The sequence below is a fragment of the Ictalurus punctatus genome, chromosome 19 (assembly GCF_001660625.3).
Source record: "Ictalurus punctatus breed USDA103 chromosome 19, Coco_2.0, whole genome shotgun sequence".
NCBI classification, from domain to species: Eukaryota; Metazoa; Chordata; class Actinopteri; order Siluriformes; family Ictaluridae; genus Ictalurus; species Ictalurus punctatus.
The window spans coordinates 10,730,629-10,756,877 of NC_030434.2; the positions used below are offsets into that span (position 1 = coordinate 10,730,629).

Below are 26,249 nucleotides of genomic sequence, written 5' to 3' on the forward strand. Positions count from 1 at the left end.
TTTTGTTTTTTTTTTTTAGAGACCACACCCACTTCTGGTTTGAATCTCAATACAGACAAATATTTTCAGCACTAAACAGATATGGACACACAGTTGAAGCTGTTCTGTACTGAGGAACGGGATAAAATTCCTCCAAGCTGATGTGCAGGACTGATCAACAGTTGCCAGAAACGTTTAGTTAAAGTTATTGTTGAACAAGGGGGTCACACCAGATACTGTAAGCAAAGGGTTTAGATCATATTTATGCAGAAATATAGAAAATTCTAAAGGGTTCACAAACTTTCAAGCAACACTGTACATGTAGATACGTGTACACCCTTAGTCTGGTAGTAGAGGAAAGTAGATTTTCAAAATTCCTAGATAGGAAGCTCAAGAAGGCTGTGAAAGCAACAGTCAGACCTGAAACTGCTTCACAGCTATCAAATTTGTATTATTCTAATTTTATTTTAAACATATAAACATTATCATAGTTAAACACCATCATCGTTGCCTTTCTACGTAGAAATGTTCAAATGTGGTTCTTGTGAAAAGCTACAGAGATTTTACCTTTTTTTTTTTTTGCTTTGGTTACGTTAAATTTATACATTTATACATTTACATTATCACAATTAAATTCTTAGAACAATTAGAAATACATTAGATTTTAAAAAAGGTTTTGTTTTGTTTTTTTAAAAAAAGTAAAACATTTATAAAGAGTTTCGTTATGCAGTAGTATAAAATCCCAATATTATTCAGACATTATTCACATTGTATACTGTATATAAAATTTGTGAAGACCTGTGAGCTGTTTGGCTTTTTCCTGTGGATTTGTGTATCGATACCCAGTTGTGCTATTCTGTGATTGTGTGTGTGTGTTTGTGTCTCAGTGTGCATTCGCCCCATGAGGCCAGTCCTCCGTGTCAAACATGTGAGACACCAAATAATCCTTGTATTGTCCGTCAATCAGTTTAGCAGCGTTATTCTTGGCAAACCAGCAGCGAACGGTGTGTGTCCCAGAGTAAATATGTCTGCTCTTCTTTACCACGTCCACGGTGCGCTCCTTCACCCTCAGGGCCATGTGACCAGGCTCAGAGTTACCCTGGGTAACGCTTACTTCTTGTGGATCATTTCCTGTTGCTGCAGTGATGTTTCCAGGAAGTTGTGTTAGTGTGACTTCTTCATAGATAAACTGACCTGAAAGGACATATTTAGTAATAACTGTGTATGAGTGTAAGTAAACTTTGCAACCAATCAAAGCAATAAGAACTATAATGAACCAATTTCTGACCGATGGAGGTTTTCACCCCGGCCTCATTCCTGATACTAAATTAAAACTCCCAAACATATGGGATCCCACATGATCTGACAGTAATGAACAGTTGGTGTTGTTTAAAGCAACTCTGCTTGTAACTATAGATTTACGTGGTGCAGATCTAAATAACAATTTGAAACAAAATTACTATCACACTTGACTTATGCTACAGGCAAGATTACTATTTTAAAGTAACCACATGATAGGCAGTTAAGAGTTAAGAATATACAGTCATCCAGCATACAGTCTAGCAGCTGCTTTGAGAAATTTTAGATGTACCATTGTTCAACTGAGCTCATGGAACCAGGTTTGCCAAGCTTTAACAACATTTCCAAGCCCAACTACATCTCCAAAAAGCACACAAAAAAATCTGGAGCTTGGCCAAAATATCTGGAATTTTTTAAAAGGGAGACATTACAGCTGGTTGTACATCATTGACACACCACATATGATGCACTTTGCCTTATACAGTGAGGGAAAAAAGTATTTGATCCCCTGCTGATTTTGTACATTTGCCCACTGACAAAGAAATGATCAGTCTATAATTTTAATGGTAGATTTATTTGAACAGTGAGAGACAGAATAACAACAAGAAAATCCAGAAAAACGCATGTCAAAAATGTTATAAATTGATTTGCATTTTAATGAGGGAAATAAGTATTTGACCCCTCTGCAAAACATGACTTAGTACTTGGTGGAAAAACCCTTGTTGGCAATCACAGAGGTCAGACATTTCTTGTAGTTGGCCACCAGGTTTGCACACATCTCAGGAGGGATTTTGTCCCACTCCTCTTTGCAGATCTTCTCCAAGTCATTAAGGTTTCAAGGCTGACGTTTGGCAACTCGAACCTTCAGCTCCCTCCACAGATTTTCTATGGGATTTAGGTCTGGAGACTGGCTAGGCCACTCCAGGACCTTAATGTGCTTCTTCTTGAGCCACTCCTTTGTTGCCTTGGCCATGTGTTTTGGGTCATTGTCATGCTGGAATACCCATCCACGACCCATTTTCAATGCCCTGGCTGAGGGAAGGAGGTTCTCACCCAAGATTTGAGGGTACATGGCCCCGTCCATCGTCCCATTGATGCGGTGAAGTTGTCCTGTCCCCTTAGCAGAAAAACACTCCAAAGCATAATGTTTCCACCTCCATGTTTGACGGTGGGGATGGTGTTCTTGGGGTCATAGGCAGCATTCTTCCTACTCCAAACACGGCGAGTTGAGTTGATGCCAAAGAGCTCCATTTTGGTCTCATCTGACCACAACACTTTCACCCAGTTGTCCTCTGAATCATTCAGATGTTCATTGGCAAACTTCAGACGGGCATGTATATGTGCTTTCTTGAGCAGGGGGACCTTGCGCGCGCTGCAGGATTTCAGTCCTTCACGGCGTAGTGTGTTACCAATTGTTTTCTTGGTGACTATGGTCCCAGCTCCCTTGAGATCATTGACAAGATCCTCCCGTGTAGTTCTGGGCTGATTCCTCACTGTTCTCATGATTAATGCAACTCCACGAGGTGAGATCTTGCATGGAGCCCCAGGCCGAGGGAGATTGACAGTTCTTTTGTGTTTCTTCCATTTGCGAATAATCGCACCAACTGTTGTCACCTACTCACCAAGCTGCTTGGCAATGGTCTTGTAGCCCATTCCAGACTTGTGTAGGTATACAATCTTGTCCCTGACATCCTTGGAGAGCTCTTTGCTCTTGGCCATGGTGGAGAGTTTGGAATCTGATTGATCGATTGCTTCTGTGGACAGGTGTCTTTTATACAGGTAACAAGCTGAGACTAGGAGCACTCCCTTTCAGAGTGTGCTCCTAATCTCAGCTCGTTACCTGTATAAAAGACACCTGGGAGCCAGAAATCTTTCTGATTGAGAGGGGGTCAAATACTTATTTCCCTCATTAAAATGCAAATCAATTTATAACATTTTTGACATGCGTTTTTTCTGGATTTTTTTGTTGTTATTCTGTCTCTCACTGTTCAAATAAATCTACCATTAAAATTATAGACTGATCATTTCTTTGTCAGTGGGCAAACGTTAAAAATCAGCAGGGGATCAAATACTTCTTTCCCTCACTGTACCAGATACTTTGCCTTTCTTGCAGAAATCTATTCAACAAGATCTTGGCACCCTGAGAAAGGGTGTTTAAAAGGTGTTGGAGATGAGTGGTGCAGGTAAGCAGAAGTTCTGAACTAGTGACCAGAAGTACAGTTCAACTAATCCAAACTCAATGAATAAGCAGACAAGCAAGTCCCTTAACCCTCAAGTGTTTGTATTGTACCATTTCTCAAATGCAAGTCACTTTGGTTAACATGTACGATATATTATTTTGCTGTATTTAAACTAATTTGTTTAATTTATAAAAATGCAAAATGCAGAAGAAAAGCTAAAATTATGTGCCACGTTAGTCTGAAATACATGTGTAGCTTTTATTCCGAATTTATATTAATTTATTTATTTAGTTATTCAGTTGGTTAGTTTTAGAACCGTAATGTAGAACAGTGTGTGATGTGTGTAATGTGAATGACATTTTGTTTCCTGAGATAAAAGAGAAATGAGAGTAAAATGAAAATATTTTGGCACGTTAATATTGTTCTGTAAAATGTACTCGTATTACTTTTTTTTTTTTTTTTTTAACCAATGTATGGATTTGTCTTTGACCAGACATTGACCAGCACCACTGACGTTTTTGCATTAAATAAAATATGTTGCACATATTATTTGAATCCTTCGTCAGATTAAATGCCTTGCTGGATTCAACTTAAAAAGAAAATTCATGGAGTCCCGTGTTCAAAGCCGTTTAACATTCGGTACTATTGTCTGGAGGTTGCAAGTTTACACCCGACTTGGGAAGGATAGCCTTCGCTTCATCTCACCTGTCAGTTAGAGCTTTCAATTCCCAAGCATGTTCAGCTGCAGTGTAAACGCTATTGTACAATAGTGCAGTTTCAGTAAGTCAGGGTAGGAATTAGGAATGATTCAATTGGGAGAAAATTGAATTACAATAATAATAATAATAATAATAATAATAATAATAATAATAATAAAGTATTAAATGTGTGTAACGGTGTAACCGTGTGTTTACCTAACAGTCCATGTGTGTCCTTGCTCAGTCCCTTGCTGTCCGCTATGTAGAAGCCCAGGTGGTCTCGTTGGTAAGGGGCTGGGTTTTTATAAATATGCATCAAGATGATGAATTGGATCGTTCCCTGAATCGTAACTGTAACATTGGCGTTAGCAACTATAGCCACTGATAAATCTTTGCTATTCACAGTGACACTGGAGCTGCAGGGCAAGATGAGGCGATCAAGGCCATCCACAATGACCTTACGTGGCGTCAACTCGATGTACGAGCGCCTTGGCTTGTCAACAACAATAATGATGGAGCTAAAATATGTGCGCTGCTGCTTGTGACTGCCAGGGGGTGCTGGAGCGCCAATCAGCTTCCCATTTACAGTTACACCTTTAAGAAAAATCAGAGGTAAACCTCAACATAAAAACCGAAATTCAACTACAGGAGATGCAGCTATATAATATTCTGGGATATATGCATAATGATAATGATATTGATAATGAGTCTTTATTAATCACATATACATTACAACACAGTGAAATTCTTTTCTTCGCATACACCAGCCCTGTCAGGAAGCTGGGGTCAGCCATGATACAGCGCCCCCTAGAACAGAGAGGGTTACGGGCCTTGCTCAAGGGCTCAACAGTGGCAGCTTGGTAGTGCTGGGGCTTGAACCCCCGACCTTCAGATCAGTAACCCACAGCCTAGCAGTGCTGGGGCTCGAACCTTTGACCTTCTGATCAGTAACCAAAAGCCTTAACTGCCAAGCCACCACTGCCCCCCCCCCCCCCCCCCCCCCAATAACATAGGCATTTCAGCAAAAAGCAAACTGTAATGGTGTACTGTACATCATTGCCCATGTTTTTGATTGCTGATCCCTTTTCTGCTTGTGATTTCTGGATTAGCTAACAATAAAAACAGTGCACATGACTCCTTTTATAGCACATCTGATCAAACAACAATATGTTAACATCACAGTTACACTACTGAAACTGCAGATCATTGTACTTGCTTAATATATTTAAAAATGCCTGTATGGTGCAGAAGATTATTATCAGGGAAATAATCCATGCTCTTGGCTTACCAGAGTGTTTGTGGTCAGTCACTAAGCGGAGGACGTCCCCAGGTTCTCCGTTAATGTTAAAACACACAGTAAGTTTACTGAGGGGGAAGTCAACCACAAAGTGAGGATCTCCATCCGCTAGACAGGGCAGAGACACAAATTTAGTCAAATATGACAGAACCTCAAATTTGGAACAACTGTATATTTTACATTGTCCACTAACATAGCCTCATTCTTCCCTAAAGTAAAAAAAAACAAAAAACATGATGTTCTTATTGGCCAAAGCAACAATAACACATGATAGGAATGCAAGCACATAAAGTATAAAGAAGGATGCCAAGTGAATCAGGTATTAAGGTATGTTATTAAAAGAAAGGAGCATAAATATTTCATCGTATGGATGAGATATAATCCAAATGTTAGCAATATAATTTGGAAAAGAAAAATAAGCATTCAGATATTTTCAGCTATAGTTAATCAGGGATTAACTCTAAAATCTATCAATAAATCAACAATGCAATTTTTCAAGTTGAGTAATTTATTATATCATGAATTCTAATTGATGCAGTAATAAGAAATAAGCAGTTGCATTCGTAATTTTGTAAAAAAAAAAAAAATTAAAATAAAAAAAAAATTTTAAAAATCAAATAAAATCAAATCAAATAATTAAAAATAATAAAAATTTGGGTCATAATAGCCTACTGGTTTTATGTTGTGCTTCATCCAAATATCAAACACGATAAACATAAAAAGTTGTAGCCTATTCATTCAAACTACAAATACTTAAACTTACCCAAAAGCATCTGGGGAAAAAAGGATAATAGAGTAAATAATCCACCTCATTCATGTTCATTACACCTGTGACTGTATTTCATGCACATCTTCACAACCACTGCGTCAGGATTGTGTCAGGATTGTGAGTGTCAGAATTGTGAGTGTCAGAATTGTGAGTGTCAGGATTGTATCAACGACATGAACTGAAATTATTACAGTAAGCTCACTCTGTGTAATCACCTGACACAACTGTCACTGATTATCTGCATGTATCTACAGTCTGGTCTAGAAAGAAATCAGCCTCAGTCTGGCTGCTTCGTGCCATTTTGTTTATTGTTCTTACAAACTACTGTGCTTGGTTCCACAAAAATGCAGCATAATCCACCAAAAGACATTTGTCAAAAGCAAATAATCTGACATGGCTGTTAAAAATGAAACCTCATATAGATGCCTTTTTATCTGTGAAAGATAAAAAGCCCTTTAATGTAAAAGCATTAACACCAACTACTCATTTACACAGTACCCATGTAAACCCATTAATACCAGCTGCTTTCGAATATTCAGGCTGATCTCCAGGCTTTTAGTCAGAGTCAGTCATCTAACCCAAGCCCATTAATCAATGAAACAGCAGCAATCATCTTTTATATCTGAAGCAATCTAATTGATTGCCCCGAGACGGAAAGACGCTCTTAAGATTGTATTGTATGGTCACACAACTTTAATGCTGTGTTGAAGGAACCTCCTCTCATTCCATTAAGGCTTTTATCTCTGAGAAGCCATCTCTAATTGGCACTTAAATGTACCCCTTCTTCAAAAGTCTGTAACACAACTGCATGTAGCCAGATTCTGACTTAAAATGCATACCACAGCACATGACACACACAAGTTCACACACTCGGACCATAATCTGCAGCTTTTTTGTCAAAGCAATGTCCCAATTAGAGACTGCAGTGAGCACTTAGTAGTGTTTAACTCCCCTCTGTTGTAGCCCCTTTTACTCACACGAGCTAAATTACAAGCTGTTTTCTCGACAGCGACTAATTATTTTCTACCTTTGCTTTTTGACTTTACACAATTAGAAGACACATAGCTGAACAAAGCAAGGAAGTTACCTGATGTTTTGGATAGGGTGACAGACTTTTTGCTAGGTCTTTTAAGTCCATCTGCAAACAAAGCACAAGGGACAACAAAGTTACAGAGACTGCTTAAAGGCAGTTAGACAAAGAAACAAAAAATCTAAATGTCTTGGCTGGCACATTAGGGATCATAAGCTAAATCCAAATTTCTGTAAAGCTGATTTTTGGCAAAGTAAATAACAGTGAATTGAATTGAATATGTAGATAACTTCCCCCTTAATCCAAATATAGTTGATCTGATAGGACATGTTTACCCCCTTAATTTTGCACTGGCGCTATGAGGCTAATGTAGCTAACAAGAAGAGCAAGTCTATATTTATCCCAAAATCTATTTCATATGATAAATGCTTTAATACGTATACTTGCTTCAAGTGACATACTTATAGTTAACAATTTGCTAAAATGGGCAGCATGTGATTGAACTGACCCCAGATCAACCCTGAGCTCAGGTTAGTGTCCAAGTTTTATGTTCTCCCCATGTTTCTGTGTGATTTTCCATGGCAGCAGGTGGATAGTCTATGCTAAATTGCCCAAGCGTGAATGTGTGTCTAGAACATTTAGTGGAAATTAGGCTTGCTGCGATAGCGGGAATTCCCGGTTACATCACTTGCCCACCGCGGCACCGCCCCCACTGTCATTTTGCCTTTTCATAGTAATAAAAATCATTTCGTTCAGTGAGAGAACGGACGCTACAATTAAAAACTGAACACGTCTGCTCAATTCAGCATGAGCCAAATGAGTGAGAGTCACAGCATAGATCAGCAGGACTCAGGTTTCATTTAGCACATGACAAGAGTGAGGCGAGCTGACTGACAAGACGATGGCGGAAAATTTGGATTAAAAAATTCAATGTTTAATATAAACGAGTTTGTCACTGAACTGTTTTGTAGTGTTTTTCATTAAGAATAATAATGAACCCACCATTCTGCCACTGAACCGATGCCAATTCAAAAGTGAACTGCGCACGGCTGCACGGGCATTCATAAGCGATTTAAAAGCAAGGGAAAAAAGAGGAAAGCGCACTTTACGCCGATTAACCGGTGGAAAAATTTCCTCAGCGTCACATCCGTAGTGGAAATACATGAAATTTCCACTAAATGTAGCTAGAAATTAATAAACAAGTATGAGTTGTTGTGTTGTTAAAAATTTTTGCACGGTTGGCAAATTGCCGAGGAATAAAACATTTAAAGAGGAAAATAATCCACTTTAGAGTGGAAATAGCATCACACCAGCCTGTTGTTTATTATTTTCAGTCCAGCACGTCCCATTGGGTTTTATTCCTATGCTGAAAGGCGGAAAGGTGGTGTAGCGAGTATTTTTGCCGCCTCACAGTTCCAGGGTCCCCGTGTTATTGTCCGTTTTCTCCCCGTCTCTGCATGAGTTTCCTCCAAAATAAAGCGGTTACTGAAGATGAATGAATTATTGAATCAATGAACTTCCATTACCTATTATATTCTTGAGCCTTGCAGTTCCAGTGCAAAATTTAAGAACTAAAACATCTTTTAACTGACTGACTGTAAATGCAAGTAGTTGCATTAAACTTCCTCCCCAGGGGGCACACTGGATTAGAGTTTATTTCGTGTGCCTTGCACCTCCGGGGTTGGGAGTTCGAATCCCGGCTGTGTGCACACACCTTGCATTTTCTGCCAGTGCTTTAGGGGCTTCCTCTGAGTACTCCGGTTTTTCTCCCCCAGTTCTGAGGCTGATTGGCATGTCTAAATTGTCCGTAATGTGTGAATGGGTGTGCGAGTGTGTGTTTGTTTGTGCCCTGTGATGGGTTCGCACCACATCCAGGGTGCCACCCAACACCTTGTGCCCTGAGTCCCCTGGGATAGTCTCTAAGATCCCCATGACCCTGCATAGGATAAGCGGTACAGAAAATAGATGGATGGATGGATGGATGTTCTCCCCAACTGTTGTTAATTTGCCAATTCCCACCCAGTAGCCAGCTCTCCACTATTATACGACAGCTACCAAGCAACACTGGTACGTCGCAGGGCAGCATAATACACTCCGAGCTCAAATAAACTCACAGTTTTCTAGTGTCACTGTGACTGACAGGGGAGAACGAGTATGCAATCACATAGTGAGCACTCTCAGTACAGCCAGTTTTGCTCTCTATACTCATGAGCACAGATCGCAGTAGACTTGTAGAGAACACGTTTCTGTTGCGCCACTTGAGAACACCTGCATATTTTACTTAGCACTAAACAAAAACATATTTTCATGAAAAGAACGAACATGTCTCACTTGTAGCCTTGCCAGCTAAGGGCAGTGTTGCTGGCTGCTCCTTATTCTGGTGCAGGCTTTGGGGTGTGTCTCCCATCGGCTCCTCCTCTGCTAACTGATTGGCCATATCTGAGTATTCAGGTGGGGCTTCTGTAGGCTCCGCCTCTGCTACAGTTCCATCGGCAAGCACTTGTGGTGTCTCCACATTCATTTGTGTTAATGGCGTGAGGAAGTTGTAAGAAAGCGCAAGTTCAGTGGCACGTTGAGTGAAGTTCTGTCTTTCTGAGCTCGTGCGACTGCGTAATCGTCCATTCAGTCCGTCCTTCACACTCAGGAAGCCCCAGAGGCGCTCGACGTAGCCATCCGCATTCGGGCCGGCTTCAGCCTCCTCCACACGCCGCTTTGTTTCACGCTCCCGCTCACTCAGAGAGATGTCCTTCTCCAATACTAGGCTACGATCACTGTTGCTCGCCGTCACCTGCACGTGCAGGGAATCCGAGCTGCGGTTCGTCAGCTTTCCAGCCACGACGATCTCGGAGCCATTAAAATAATTGGGGAAGAGATTCTGTGTGACGTACTCTACCGTATCGTCTGAATATGCTACACGAATGTCCGAGAGCAGTGGGGTGCCGATTTCTGCATAGAATCTACAGAGAGAGACACAGAGTATAGAGTGTAAATATTAAGTTATTATTAACATGTTGCTCAGCAGCTAAAGTGTTCCCAATTTGGATCTTGAACATTGCTATAATTTGTGAATAAATAAAACTAAACAGAAAAAAAGTATTAAATGTATTAGTTAGAAGTTAGGATGCATGCAGTAACTTATTTTAATAAAGCTGATTGGTAAGTATTACAGGTGACTTTAACGAGGTCATCATTAATGAGGTATTACCAGCACTGTGTAGGAAATGTTCAAGAGAAAAGAAAACAAATGAGAAACTAGGATCATCAAGAGTTTTCATTCTGACCTCACTTCTTTTAAAAAAATAATAAAACCAACTAAGTTCACTGAATTATTTGAATTCTCAAAGATGATTGTTGCTGTTTTATTACATTCTGTATATAAATGTATGCTAAAGTTGCTGTTTTACTAGAAAGTCATCAAACTCCCAATCATGGTTTTGTGGAATACCGTGGGAGTGATTACTGGGATTCTGGGATAATTCCTTTTCCCTAATCCGAGCCTTGGGCTCTTTCATTCTCATGTCTTATCATTGTGCTTACAAATATTATATAAACAAGTATCACACTTTGTTAGATTTCGGAGGTACTTGAGCTTCAACCCTTCAACCCCTTGATGTGAACCTTTCTGATGAAACCTCATGAATGGGATTTGGGCCAATCCTGTTGCTTTTTTGGTGCTTGATCTCTGCTCTTTGAGATATGCAGCAGCAGGGCTAGGGTTCGCAGGTAAAGGGCACATGGCGCCACAAGCCATACTCTTTAAATACATTTCATACATTGTTCCTTTCTGTCTCAATCTCAGTCGCTCTTGGTCCATCAGTGCCAGTTCTTATGTTCTTTCTCTCTTTCTACTTCTCAAACAGATCTTGTATGTATCAACTTTTCAGGGATGTAGAGCTGCGCAAAGGCCCAACAGATGCAGCTTGGTGGTGCTGGGGTTTAAAGCTCCAACCTTCTGATCCGTAATCCAAACATTATTGTCAGCTAAAGATTAATTGCAGGACCAGTGTTAATGTTCAACTTATTTAAACGTAGATAGCATGCGTTGCCAGCAGCCGATCAGAGCAACGAGCAAGAGTGACGACCAAAGAACTTTGAAATGAGGAGATGCTAACTGCACTCAAGAGGTCTAATTATAATTTCCACTTTTACCACATGATTGTATTGCCGTGTTTTGCTAAAATATTAAAACTGCACAGCTCCACCCTTCTCACCCTTTCAGCATGGTGCTAGCATCGGCATCTTCTGGAATTCTCCTCATGGTACCACAGTTCTCCAGCGCCATGCGATCCAGGAGCTTATAGTCAACGTCATTGCCCATCCCGATGGTAAAGATGCAGAATTTCTCCTGCACGGCTGACTTTGTGTTTCCCAAAATGATTGGCGTCTGGACCACGCCCACTGTGGGCCGTCCATCAGTCAGGAAGATTATGAGGGACACGCTGTTGTGATTTGGCCCCTCCTTTTGTGACAGGTAGTCTCTGAGCAATGTCGAGCCTGTCTGGAGGGCATTGTTAATGTCTGTGCCTGGGATTAGGGAGGGAGAGAGAGACAGAGAGAGTGACAGAGAGAGAGAGAGAGAGAGAGAACCGTAAATCAAATGAATGGTATGGTCACATTTTTTAAGTGTTATAGCCTGGAACTGAAACCGACCCAACTGGCATTATATGTCCTGAATCTACACAAAACAGCACATAATATTGAATCAGTTGCCATGAGAAGTCACATGGACCTGTGTGCAATTAATGTGTCATGTGATCTCACTATATGTTCTTTGAGGTTGTTACAGAACATACATAAATATACAGGATCATGAAGACACCACTATTAAAAAAAAAAGACTACAGGTGGCTAGGCCACTGGCTCCGAGAAGCCCTGGGAGGTTCTCTGGTCTGATGAGACCAAAATTAAACTTTTTGGCCTTGGCACAAATCACTACATTTGGCAGAATCCCAACACTGCTCATCAAACATGTGAAACATGGTGGTGGTGGTACAGTAACATCATGTTGTGGAGACGCTTTTCATTACTAGGGCCTATGAAGCTCGCCACAGTATACACACTGTTCTCTCATTGTCATAAATTTCACAGGTCATATGGTGTTCACTTTGCATTTTACTCACACATGTACTTGATAATAGCGTAAATAATGAATTTGGTGTAACCGCACTGTGTGGCTCCAGAGCGAGCGAGCTATGTGAAAGGCAATGAGAGAAAGGACACAGCAAAGTTTTCCATATGATAACTTTATATATTGGAAGTATACTTTATTTAGCATACACTATTGTGAGTATACTTTTGCTAAAGGATGGTTGACATTTATGACATTATCATTATCGCTATGAGATTCGTTATAAGATTAACGCTTTTGTAAGAGTGACGATACCGTACACTTTACTTTGTGTTTCATGTACACTTCCTGTTTGTGATACTGATATAAAAGTAAGCAATAGTGATTTTTAATACACGGTGTAACAGAAGGCGATGTGGTGTGAGTGTAAGGTGTGGTACCTCCAGTCGGTGAGATCATGTAGATGAACTTCTTGGCGTCACGTACAGTGTACGGCGTAACGGGCACCAGCTTGCCCGGCTGCCACACTCGCACACGGTTGGAGAAACTGACGAAATTAAAGTGATCATCTGGACGCAAGTCACCCAGGATAGTGAACAGAGCTTCTTTAGTCTTTTGGAGAAAAAAAAGAGAGTATAACGCAAAAACATTGGCTATGCTTTAGTATTCGTGATTGATAAATAAGAGGAAAATCAGATGCTTGCATCCACAGAAATGCACACACCCATATAAAGACACAAACTAAGTCGACTGAGTCAACAGGTCATCTATCACTGCATGGTAATGTTAGGAAAAAAGTGAGATCACGCAATAAAAGGTCAGATACACATCTCATCACTCCACCTCACAATAAAGCGTTAGTCATTAACGAGTTCACTTCTTCAAAACTCTTCATAACTCTCTCCGAACAACCAAAAATGCTCCATACCTGTAGTGCATTTATCACAACACAAGCTCTACTTCCTTTCTAACGTGAATAATCAGTGTATAATGACTAAAATAATCCCAATAGCTGGTTTCATTACAGTAGGAGCAATACAATATACAGTATATATGTATTTATCGTATAATGGGTTTTCATTAGTTTGCGTTACTGACTTTCCCTTCGGTTGACATTTATGAACAGAATGGCACTGTTTTCAGTAATTGTACAGAATATCCCCTATACAAGGGGAACAAATTCAATGTGCTAGAAATGTAAAAATAAATAAATAAATAGATCAATTCTGTGTGATTAATTAATAGTAAATAATATAGGAGCAAAAGTGACCCCCCCCCCCCCCGCATTAAAAATCATTGTGTGACTGTATGACAAAGGTGAAACGCCTTAGTGCAATACCTATCCTTAGCCTTCCATACAGTTCATCCAGAAAAAAAAACATAAACAAAATTAGGTACTCTGTACTGTATGGGCTGGTTTTATTGGATTTGTTATATGATATACTAACTCTGACCATTTTTAGGGTTACTCAGCAAGCTGCTGTGTGAAGAGATTTGGAAAAAGTGCATTTAGTAGTGACTAATGCTTGGAAAGAGCTAGTTTCTAGCAAACACTTTTACACCACCTGTTTCATTTTGGTCCCCAGCATGGAGGCACTGGTGTCAATTACAAACACCACGTTCTTGGGTACGACAGGCAAGTCTTTGGGGGCGAAGTAGTGCACAAAGTGTCCATCCAGCACCTAGGAAAAGCAGAGGTGTTCAAGAACGTTTGCCTGCATGTGTGATGGGTGGGTGGGTGTATGTGTGTGTATGTGTGTGTATGTATGAGCTCAGAGTGCTGCAGTCCAGCTGTGGGTGGAAGTGTGTCTGGGGAGGAGAAGGAATTAATTTGCTTTCTGAGCAGCAAAGACAGAAAACTATGTTTAGTTAGAATGTGTTAAAGAGCAAGTGCAAGAGTAAAAAAATAGTATATGTGTTTTTGTACCATCACTCCGAATTTAACATTAGGGGTGTAATGTAATGACACAATCTCCATCTACATCTGTGCCTGTTAAGTGCTGAAAATATTTGTATCTGTAGTTGGATTTAAGCCAGAAGTGGGCATAGTGTAGACCTAGACTCATGGTGGCTGGAAGAACTTTATTGAAGAACTCCTGAACTTCTACAGTTCCTTGACATCACCCACATCACTCGAGTGAACAAGCTTTCTCTACCAGATGCCTCTGTAGAACTTTCTGGAATCTTTCTAGCTAATTTGACTGAGTAAGTTAGCTAACCACAACATCATCCCCAAAGTAAGGAACTGTTGACAACAATGTGATCACATTTTATCACAGTTTTGGGTTTGTTTTGTTTCAGAAAGATCTGAATATTTCTGGGCATGCTATAAGAGTGTACTACGAAGCTGGGACGCAGTGCTGCTGCTAGTCAAAATGGGGTCCTTTAAGAGGCATTTCTTTATAATGCCCGTATGATGTTCTGGAAAGATTCTATTTTAATAACAAAGAAAGTTCTTTTAAAAATGGTGAAAAACATAGTGCATGTAAATGTTATTGTGTTTCTGTACTCATATCCATCCAATGTGTATTAGTATTTGGTTACACTCCTACTGTACGCATATTGCATACTCTGGGTTCTGCAGAACAACATCTAAACACGTTACATGCTTCAATGATTGGCTGAAGTTTTCTGTGTTAATACAGTGTGTCGGTGGGTATGTGTACCTGAATGTCACCGATTCCCAACTCTCTCTCCACATCATAGCGAACTATGAAATCCCCCAGCCTGCCGTTGTTGGCGATCCTGACCTGCTGAACAATGTTAGGGGTAAAAGTGATCTTGCAAAACGTCTCATTCTGTCGGATCACTGTGGAAGGCGGCATACCACCGTTACCTGAGGAGGGACATGGAGTGCAAGTAGAATTAAACTGTATATATATATATATATATATATATATATATATATATATATATATATATATATATATATATATATATATATATATATATATATATATAAAATCATATTCAGTATATAGCGTATAGAGTGTGCTCATGTTGCCACATATTTCATACTGTAATATTAGTGAAGAATCATTACACTGTGTTTCCAGAGAATTTGACAGATGTACAGCTGGAATGAACCTCTTCTAGTGGATTCCGACTTGGACATAATTCTCAGTATTTGGGTGTGGATGGTCCCAAAAGAGAAGGTTCCAGGATGAAGGAACTTGCATTAAAAGCATGGTGTAAGATGATGTCAATACAATGAGGCAACGGATTATTGTGCCAGGCATGTTGGAATTAGGTCAGTGTGTGTTGTAGCATTGCAGCATTTACTTAAGATACTTTTTCTTAAGATTATTTCATACACATGGGAGTATTACCACAAAGACAGAAATGACTTTTTACCTCCAATTCGACAGGCAGTATGTATCGTCATCAATAAAAAGGTCTGAAGAATGTGAGATGTTTAACTGTGCTAAGTACACAATTAATCATATTATAATCATGACCACAATTTGGGCTTTCCTCAAATAATGAAGTAATAAATCATCTGAGATATTGTGCACAGCTAAAGAAAATAAAGTAGTTCTCTAAAAGTTCTCTAAAAGTTTTCCTAAATGGGCTGAATAATTGGAATACATCATTGTGATTTTAGTTCTGACCAAGATAATCATGATAGTTGTTTTAGTTAGTAAGGTGCATAATGGAAAACAGAAATAAATAAGTATTTTTTTTTAAAAATGAGTATTTTGGCTTATTTTAGGCTTGCCAAGTAGACAGTCTACATCATATTCATACGTTCTGGAAAAAATTGAAGAAGAAGTAAAAAATATTTAAAGTTTAACAATGAACATGAGTTGAATAAACTCTGCTTGTAAAATCACACACAATGTGGCGGTTATTTAAGCAACAAGGGTAAGAATGTCCTTAGGCACGACACCTCATATTCCCTTTCCTGTTATAAAATCACTGATACAACTCAAACGTCAAGTGAACCCAGTGTACTGAACCCAGTGCTCAATAAATAATTTGTTATTAATCATTTTCACAGTAAACAATTCTTTAGCCACACAATGTAGTCTGTTAACAGTAAGCTTTGGTTGCTAAGCAACATAACGGGCAAAGATTAGGGGTTTCTATGGACAGAACAATGGCTTCAGTGGAATGGTTTTATTGGTTTAAAACCTGGTGCATTCACACAGAATTCAATTATTGTGATGTGGTCACAGGTGTGTGTGTGTATTGACTTTACAATGAATTCAAAGTGGCTCAGACAATCAGATTTTAGAAGCGAACCCATTCATTTTATGTAAACCCAGCTTTCTGAGAATTCCAGTTTAGAGAGAAATACCGTCTGTCTTGCTGCTGTTCCTGGAGCCAGAGGTTTTGCTTCTGCGCAAAGGGAGAACCTCGAGGTACTTGATGCGAGAGTGCTCTACGATGGTAACGGCCACACTGAGCTTGCTGACCAGCTGCATGGGCCTAACACTTGTCACATGCTGGTAAGAACCCAGCCGTCTCTGCAGCAGCTCCTCATATGTCAGAAGAAAGATGGCACGGTTTCGCCCAGGGATTTTCACAGGCATGCGAAACAACTCCATCTCACCCTCACTAAGAAAAAAAAGAGAGCGAGATGGAGAGAAATGGAAAGAAGGATAGAGCATTAGATCAACAGATGATTCAGTAACTGGGCTGGTATTGGCATGTTCAAACAGGGTTTCTATTGTAGAGTCGGAAAAGGCATCCTCCAACTTCTATGTATCTTTCTTCTGTCTTTCCACTGTCAGTACAGATCATTCTCACGTTATCACGGCTATGCCTTCCACAGCGAGAACGTGCAAACGTCCTTCTTTGTAGAAATAAAAACTAACGAGCATTTGAAATGGTTTTTTTAAGTATCATGTGAATACAAAGGGCAAAGTTACCACCTCAGTGTTTTATCGTTTAACTTCGCAGCAACTCTAATGATTGTAATTTATTAAAGAACGATACGTCACTTTTTTTTTTTATCCATTTATAGTTACATTTACTGCTGTGGAATGTCTCACTGGACCTTTCTGGTTTCTTAGTAACATGACAAAAGGCATTTGTCTTATTAATAAGTGATCACAGGAACTAACTTGTCTTGCAAACGTACAAACGCTTACAAAGCACACTGTTAACACATTAAAACTTTTAATTGTTGGCAAAACCGCTGTGGAATAAGAGGAAGGTTATAGGAATATGCTGTTACAGGGTAGTAGTCAACTTTGGGGTGGTACTAGCAACTTCATTAGGAGCTGTATCACAGTACCCCGTTGTGGATTATTTTTCTATGACAGGTTCCTATAACACATTATGTCAGATCACGATTTATTCCTAATAATAATAATAATAATAATAATAATAATAATAATAATAATAAGCACAACTCCTGTATGACTTTTACCCAATAGGCCTAGCTAGCATTAGCTATCTAACCAATTGCACTATACTTTACTATGTATATGTAAAATATACTATTACTACAACAAACTATTTAAATATTATTTGTACTTTTCCAACCGGCACGGTACTCCATTGCCACTGGTATTTTACTATTTAGAGTAAGTGTCTCTCATTGGATCTCTTCAGTGATATGGTCGTATAGGAGTGAAGCTATATTCGTTTTCATCACTAGCCACTGTAAGTATTCTGCCTTGCAAAGGTTTAAATTATTCTGTTAGGTTTGCACAGGTTATCTATCTTCACTCTGTTGTCTTGCTTGGTATTATTTATAATATTTCTAGCTGAAGCTCTTCTAGGAAGTGTTGAAATAATTTTCAATAATCACAAATATGTGAGAGAACCATCATATTAAAACATGTATTAACACACAGATCTCCTTACCTGTGCTCTGCTGAGTCCTTGTTCTTTGTTGTGCCATTGTTCTCCTTCCTGTCATTTTTCAGTTTCTTTTCCTTTGCCTTGATCTGGCTGGGGAAGACTCTCCCACCCACAATCCTGCGGTGACACAAATCAGCTTACCATAAACTCACTGTAGTCATGACGATAACAATTTTGCTGCAACCATGTATAGTGCCCTATAGTGTTTGTCAGTGTGTTTGTGATATTAATGCTAATCTAAACTGTCACAGGCCCTGTAGTAACCTTTCTTATAAAACAAGTCCAAAATAGCTCATTCAGTCATGGAAAAACAAATTATACAGTATGAAGACATTCAACTGAATTCAACAACAAAAATGATCCAGAGAATAATCCAGAGACTGCTTCATGAGGTGTAATCCCAACATCCTTTAGACTGATTGTACCATTCTGTATCAGATATGCGAGAGACTACAGAGTTTCAAAGTAGAACCAAGTGTTTGTGTTATGCTCTCAAAACAGTGCTATACAATCATTAAGGCCCAAAATATGTAGTGTGGTATGGTCAGCTGGGTATGAAAACCCTACGTCACTTCTAAACCCTTGTCCAGTCCAACATCATGATATCATGACAACATCATCGTCATACATTAAAATAGCCTAGTTCATGTGGCCTGGCAAGGCAACGTACATTTAGCGGCCTGGGAAAACCATTCAAGTGGTCTAATTTTTTAGATTTTCCACTATACGCTGCATAGTTCAGCAAACTACAAACTTTCCTGAAGTGAAGAATCTTTCAATTTTGCATAACCAGAAGTAAATTTAAAGTATTTTAAAATCTGGTTAACCCCACAAGTGAAAAGACCAGAAGATTGCAACTCCACTGAAAGACATCCAGCATTCCTCTAACTAAAGAAATCTTTATAGAAATTATTAGAAATCCTGTGAGAAAGGAGTTAGTGCTTTGATTATCAGCATCATCCACATCATCTCTGTCTCATCACCTGAGGTAAAAGTCACTCACTGCATTTAAACTTGAGGCTCATTTCATCTCTTAACTCATCACTGCCCGTTATAACATTCATCCATCCATCCATTTTCTGTACCATTTATCCTACACAGGGTGGCAGGGGAGCCTGAAGCCTATCCCAGGGAACTGGATGGAGTGGAAACCCACAATCCTACACACATTCACACACTACGGACAATTTGGAAAAGCCAATCAGCCTACAACGCATGTCTTTGGACTCGGGGAGGAAACCGGAGTACCCAGAGGGAGAACATGCAAAGGCTAGCCACTAAGCCACCATGCCAGACCCCCATTATAACATTCTATTAAATACATTTCTTATTAATTATTTCATTATTAATTATTATTAATAAACACTTTCTAACTGTATGGCTGTGATCTGTACAGACTGTGCAAGCACTTTTCTCTGGTTCGATGATGACGTATCTGTACAGGAGCTTCACAGACATTTTGACACACTGTATTAGACTTACGTTTCATAGGTTTCAAATAGTGAGAAAAACACATTTAGCTAGTAATGTTTTAGATACCTTTAGGCTAACTGATTGCATTTACTGCATTTACTTTTAGCTGGTTCACTGAAAAACGCAAAAGTGGATTTTCTGGTTGTTTTCCAGAACTCAGCCACAGCGACATCTGACTGGATTTCCAAGAAATCCATACAGTATACTGTCATAAATAGAGAATAGCTATGAGAGTGAGTAAAGTGACACACAGTGCATGCTAAGAAATGTATGGGTGTGCTGGGTGTTCTCTGTTTATGATCATCTTGGAATAATTTGGTATAGGAAGCATGGGCACAATTGATCCCCAGACTAATGACTAAACTTGTTATAGTTTTGAATGATCTCTTTTAGTGCAGAGCGTAACAATTTGTTCATAAACGTCTACCTGAATGCAAACATACACTGTATGATAATTGAAATATAATATTCCAATTAAGAAAGCAGATGTGAGATATGAGAATACTTTCAGCATGCGTCCTCTAGCTGCCCTGCACTGTGAAATGCTCACATTGTAAAGTTGGAGATGTAGGCAGCTGCTGGGATGTGAAACGTGAAAACTGCCTCAGATGCTGCGCTGTGTCTGTTTAACATGGTGCAGGACACAGCAGTGAAAGCATAGCGGGAGATGATGGTGGTCGACACAGAGAGCTCCTGTACGTGTGGCTTGGTTTCCTAAAGGGTACGAACAACATATACTTAATTACATCAGGTTACATAATGTCCCAGGTATCTCACCCTCATACAGGAAATCGGTTTTGTCAGTATTTTCAAAGTTAAAGCTTAAAAAGCACCTATTATGGTTTTGAAACGGGCCTAATTTTGTTTTAAAGGTCTCAGACAATAGATTTACGTGCATCCGAGGTCAAAAAACACTTTAATGTGCTCATAATTTAAACTGCAGCATTACCTTTTTACCCAGTGTCACAAACGACTCGTTAAATGATCCGTTCTAAAGGATTCATTCTAAACTCCTTTCAGAGAGCATACTCTGCTCTGATTGGTCAGATGTCTCAGTCTGTTGTGATTGGTCTACCGCTGTAAGCGTGTTACAAATAGGAAACGCCCACTACCATAACGAGTTTCAGCTCCGTCTGTCAGCAAGCAGCCGATGAAGACCAGAGGCGGGGCTTTTTATTACAAACCTACGTAGGTTAGTACAGGAAGTAAAGTCTGGAATTACTAAAGACTCGTTTCAGCTGTTCAGAATCGATTCCTTCTTTTGGGAGTCAATAACTCTGTTTGTGGTGCGCTTAGAATTTTGAAACTTTGCAGACTTTTTATATTCACAAACAGCTCTATAACACACTACATGAAAGGTAATATTTAAATTAAAAAAAAAACATAATAGGTGCACTTTAAACAACATGACAGTAACATTTATGACCAGATGTTGGTGCATTAAAATGTGCTGACTACTTTTTTTTTTTAGCATGCAGACACTGGATAGATCCCGATTTACTCCATATTGGATAAACACATATATAAGATTTCATTTATTCACATTCTATCAAACCATAATCCTCAAAAAGGGGATGAATTTCCAGTGAACTACTAATATTTTCTTTCATTCAATCATTCATCTTTAGTAACTGTTTTATACTGGTCAGGGTCACAGTGGATATGGAGACTATCATGGGAATACTGAGAGAAAGGTGAGAATATACCTCGAATGAGATGCCAGTCCATCGCAAGGCTTATTATTATTAGTAGTAGTAGTAGTAGTAGTTGAATTTGCACTTATTTAATATATTTTAACAAAATCCCTTGACTTGTTTGTTTTCTTTCTCGCTATGCTAATGTCGCCCTAACAGGCTTTAATGCGGTCGTATTCATAAACCATGATATGTTGAACTAGAATGAGGGAATGTTTTTGACAAAGACTACAAAACACTTCTGTAAGTCGCTCCATAAGGACATTTGCTAAATCCTGTAAATGTAACCGTATTATAATTAGCAGTAGTATTACAGTTATAAAGCTCATTATTAACTACTATCCAAGTTGTTAGTGTTATTATAATACATAAGCTTAATTACTTGCTTAAATTGATTGTCATACCTAAAGATCAACTAACAGCAAATAAAACAATTTTAATAGGACTAGGAGAACTGATGTCAATAAGATTGTTGTAGTCCACTACTTTGGAAGTTGTACCGGCTTACTGCACTTAAATTCACAGCACAGATTTCCAGTTTGCCTTTCGGATGTACACTGTATGAAGTACGTGGACACCTGACCATCACACCCTTCTGTGGTCCTTCTCCAAACTGTTGCCCTACATTTCGAGCACGTAACGTCTTTGTATGCTGTTGCATTACAGTTTCCCTTCACTAGAACTAAGAGGCCTGAACATGTTCCAGCATCACAATACTTCTGTGCACAAAGCAAGCTCCATGAAGACATGGTCTGCCAAGGTTGGAGTGGAAGAACTCGTGGGTCCTGCACAGAGCTCTAACCTCAACCCCAATGAACACCTTTGGGACAAATCCCCACAGCCACGCTCCAAAATCTAGGAAAAGGAAAGCCTTCCCAGAAGAGCGGAGGTTATTATAACAGCAAAGAGGGAACCAATTCTATAGTTTTGGAAAGGCATGTTAAACAAACACATCCGGTTTTCATGGTGAGGTGTCCACATACTTTTGGCCATACAGTGTAGTTATAATCTAACGTATGTGCTGAACTTTTATAGGAAATAGACAGACATGGGATTCAGCCATGCATTACAAATATTTCGTAGAAGCAGGCCTATATATGCACCATTACTGCAGACTGGTGGTTCGCTTAAAGAATATAGACGACCAGGACGAAAACAATAGGACACGCGTGCGTAAAAGCGCGCACACCAACTCTTACCTTTCTTAAAAATGGTTTCACCTGCCGAGGGACTCTGCGCGGTGCCTGGGATAAAAAGCAGAAACACCATGATAAGACAACGACAATTAACAAACAAACAAACAAACAAACAACAAAGGAACCGCAACTCACAGTGCCCAAGTCCAATTCTGAAATCAAGTAATCCTCAAGCTCGACGTCTTCGGAAAGATCAGCTTCATACTCGTTTTCAGCAAAAGCTGCGTGCTCACAGCACAAAGCGATAAACAGCACAGAGAGCAACATTTCAGCTTAGGAAGTGCGGATATAGCGCAAAACGCATGCTTTTGTATAATACTGAGCAGAGAACTGTGCGTAAACGTTTCCACCCAGACTATCATCGAGCATGGTGAACACACACACACACACACACACACACACTGACAGAACCCATCACTGTAGGCGTGTCTTAAAGTGTTGTAGTGTCCTCTAGAGAGGACGACTTGTACAGTAGTTTTGTTTATTAATAAAGCCTAGCTATTTATTCTTTATTCTTTTTGGAATGGAAAAAATGATAAAAACAACAAGAACCCTGAGGAACAATGCGTTCCAGTTTGATTATTAAACATAACTTTTAAGCTGCCAGAGCCATATATCCCTGCAGTTCTCGCCTGGTTTCACACTGAGCCTGGTTAGTACCTGGATGGGAGACCTGCTGGGGAAAACTAAGGTTGCTGCTGGAAGTGGTATTAGTGAGGCCAGTAGGGGGCGCTCATTCTGTGATCTGAGGGGCCTAATTCCCCAATATAGTGCAGGGGACACTATAACTACTGCACATTAACTACTGTTAAAACAGCACAGTCTTTTGGATGAGGTCCTGACTCTCTGTGATCATTATAAATCCCAGGACACTCATAGTAAAGAGTCAGGGGTATAACCCCGGTGTCCTGGTGAAATTCCCCCGTTGGTCCTTCTCCATCACGGCCCCCTAATAATCCCCATCTCTGAATTGCCTACATCACTCTCTCCTCTCCACTAATAGCTGGTGTGTGTTGTGGTTCTGGCGCGCTATGGCTGCCGTTGCATCATCCAGGTGGATGCTACTCACTAGTGATGGTTTAAGAGATTTACTATGTAAAGCACTTTGAGTGTCTAGGGAAGCATTATATAAATGTAAGGAATTAATTAAAATGTGTTTAATGCTGTCATTGATCCCCCCCCCCCCCCCCCTTTCACCTTGCTTGTATTTAATGGTTAATCTGTTAACATCATGGGTGTAGCAAAGCATTGTAGCCAGTGCCACTCTAACGTGAAGCATGGCCACTCCTCTGCCCACCCAAGAAAGACTAGCAAACTTAATAAGATGTATCCTGATGCTATGTTAGCGATTTATATTTTTGTAGCTTGCTAGGCAACAAACAAATGGAAAAATAAAATGGTAAATTGTCTGCACTTTACACTACATTGTTTCCCAGTCACACACACACACACACACACACACTCACTCACACCCCAAGGTGCTACCCTGCCATCAGGAGTAACTTGGGGTTTGGTGTCTTGCCCAAGCACACTTCAGCATGTGGAGGCATGTGGGCCGGGAATCGAACCACCAACCCTGCAATTAGTGGACAACCCGCTCTACCTTTGATGTCCAATGGGGATCCAGCTCAGGCCATACACAGATAGTAGTAGATACATTATGGAATTTTCTATGGATGTGGATTAGTATTTAGCGTCACTTTAGGTAGCCATCCAAATAAAATCAATGTATCTAACCTAACCTAATCTAACCTAACCTAACCTGTCTACACCTCTGCATGAAGTATAAAGCATAAATCAGGTACTGCAGTATACCACAGAAAATGGTATATAATGTTTAGGCAAGAGTGAACATTTTATACAACATACTAGTAGTGTTAAGGAATCTGGAAATGTAAATGTGAAGGAAATTGCTTCAGTTGCTCTTGATGGCAAGGCCAAATGTGTTTCTGTTCCTTGCTACATGCTTCTTTCCTGCGCTATAAATTGCCACTTGGCATAGATGAATACTCCCTTCCCTTTCACTGACAACAATCAAAAAGATTCTTAACTAGGAAGGGTGTTTTCATGAAGACATCTCGAAAAGAATTTGATTTGAGATACTCACTCCTATTGTTATAATTACTGCCACCTGGTGGTTAATCATGCTGAACCACTCCAGTGTAGCTTCTACAGTATTCTTAGGGTCATACTCTAGCAAGCTGGAATGGTGTTTTTTTCTAGAATTGCCCATTTTTATTTTCATACATTTTTACCTGACCTGTTTCACAGCCCCTGGTAAAGAAACGCAACCCCACAACATTATGCTACTACCACCATGCCTCTCTGTGGACATGGTGTTATCAAGGTGATGAGCAGCATTGGCTTTTCACCAAACACTTTATGCCAAGGCCAAATAGTAAAATTTGGGTCTTATCAGACCAGAGAATCTATTTCCTCATTTTTGCTCCAAAAGGCTTTTTGGAAAACATCATAAGGGATTTCATATGGCTTCTTTTCCAACCATGGCTTTCTTTTCACTGTATTAGTGGTGTCTGGGCTATGGTAGTCCTGTTCACAGCTTCGTACATCTGAGCGGTGGATTTCTCCAGCGCCTTCAGAGTTACCCTTGGTCAATTGATTGCTTCTCTAACTAATACCCTTCTTACCTTGTCACAGACTTTTAGACAACCAAATAATCCTTACAGGTGCTACATTTCTGCACATATAGGATATCAACTTTTTTATTTTGAACCGTTAATCTCATTAATATGCTTGTCTTAAAGGCAAATGACAGGTTAGTGATTAAATACTAATTAAGATGATGGCAAAAACGATTTGAGGTTGAATTCTAATCAGTGTGAAAGGCAGAGGTGATGTATATGAGGGGCGAATAGAGTCAATGATTTGTCTCTGACATAAGTTGTGCATTAACACTGTTTTACCACATCAACTCGTCACGTTTGTGTATTTGAAGCTGTCCAATTTGTTATTGGGGAAAAACTTGGTGAACCTTGATGCTTTACTGCCATCTACTGGTGTGGCATTATTGCCCATTTGACACACAAGGGACTAAATGGCAAGCTCCAGTTTTAAAATTATTCTTGAATAATAAATCATTTTCATATTATTACATAATTATTACATTAATTGTGTTAATTTTTAACACTCCAGAGGTCACATCAATTCCTTTATTATTGTCTTTTATTCAACTATCGACCTGACTGCAGGGTTTTAAGAAAATAAGTTCATCACATAAACTTCTTCACTGAAGTATACTTTATATTCTGTGGTGTCATTTTTATTTATTTTTTTAATTTCGTAAAGTCTTTGCTAAAATGCCCCAAGATGTGAATATGTGTGTGCATTGTGCATTGCAGCGGACCTGTGATCCCGGGATAGACTCTGGATCCATTGTGAGCCTGACAAGGATGAAACAAATACTAAAGTTGAGTATGAATAATGGACAGGAGTAATCTAAATAAGTCTAAGGCTGCTGTTTTTTCATATACTGTATCTTGGCCATAGGTGACTTACTGGCACAAATAAGTTGTCATTCTGTGATTTCTGTAATACATAATATAAACATGGAAATGTGCAGAATCTGGAGATATTTTACTATACAATTTCTAAACAATTTGTCCTTATATTTCTTGGATCTCATTTTTGTTCTTTAAGGAATTGTATTTTTCTCATGTCTTTGCATAAACCGTGATGTGCACAGCATCCAGCATCTGTCTGTCACATGGTTTCGCTGGCTACAAGGGATGAAT

At 39.5% G+C, this 26,249-nt stretch overlaps 1 protein-coding gene across 2 annotated transcripts; it reads right to left on the bottom strand.

Annotated features, from left to right (window-relative positions):
* Positions 1-417: 417 nt before the first annotated feature.
* itih5 (inter-alpha-trypsin inhibitor heavy chain 5) lies at positions 418-22,892 on the bottom strand. Of its 2 annotated transcripts, none has more exons than XM_017494237.3 (14): positions 22,633-22,892; positions 22,501-22,545; positions 20,158-20,321; positions 18,138-18,251; positions 16,621-16,880; positions 14,987-15,156; positions 13,886-14,002; positions 12,761-12,932; positions 11,464-11,776; positions 9,584-10,209; positions 7,310-7,360; positions 5,445-5,561; positions 4,373-4,750; positions 418-1,173 (listed from the first exon to the last, which is right to left on the bottom strand). In XM_017494237.3, the coding sequence occupies exons 1-14, from the start codon at positions 22,762-22,764 to the stop codon at positions 863-865; spliced, it is 2,970 nt and encodes a 989-aa protein (XP_017349726.1). In that variant the 5' UTR covers positions 22,765-22,892; the 3' UTR covers positions 418-862. The 2 variants fall into 2 exon arrangements, with proteins under 2 accessions (XP_017349726.1, XP_017349725.1); XM_017494236.3 differs by having other exon boundaries at positions 9,575-10,209.
* Positions 22,893-26,249: the final 3,357 nt, after the last annotated feature.

Bases quoted from the DNA above. Each gene is read 5' to 3' on its own strand.
- itih5 (XM_017494236.3), bottom strand. From the start codon at position 22,764: ATGTTGCTCTCTGTGCTGTTTATCGCTTTGTGCTGTGAGCACGCAGCT. The intron at 18,252-20,157 runs GTGAGCATTTCA...GTGTCACCGCAG, and splicing joins TACATCTCCAACTTTACAAT to GATTGTGGGTGGGAGAGTCT. The intron at 7,361-9,574 runs GTTCGTTCTTTT...CTTTGTTTGCAG, and splicing joins CAAGGCTACAAGTGAGACAT to ATGGACTTAAAAGACCTAGC.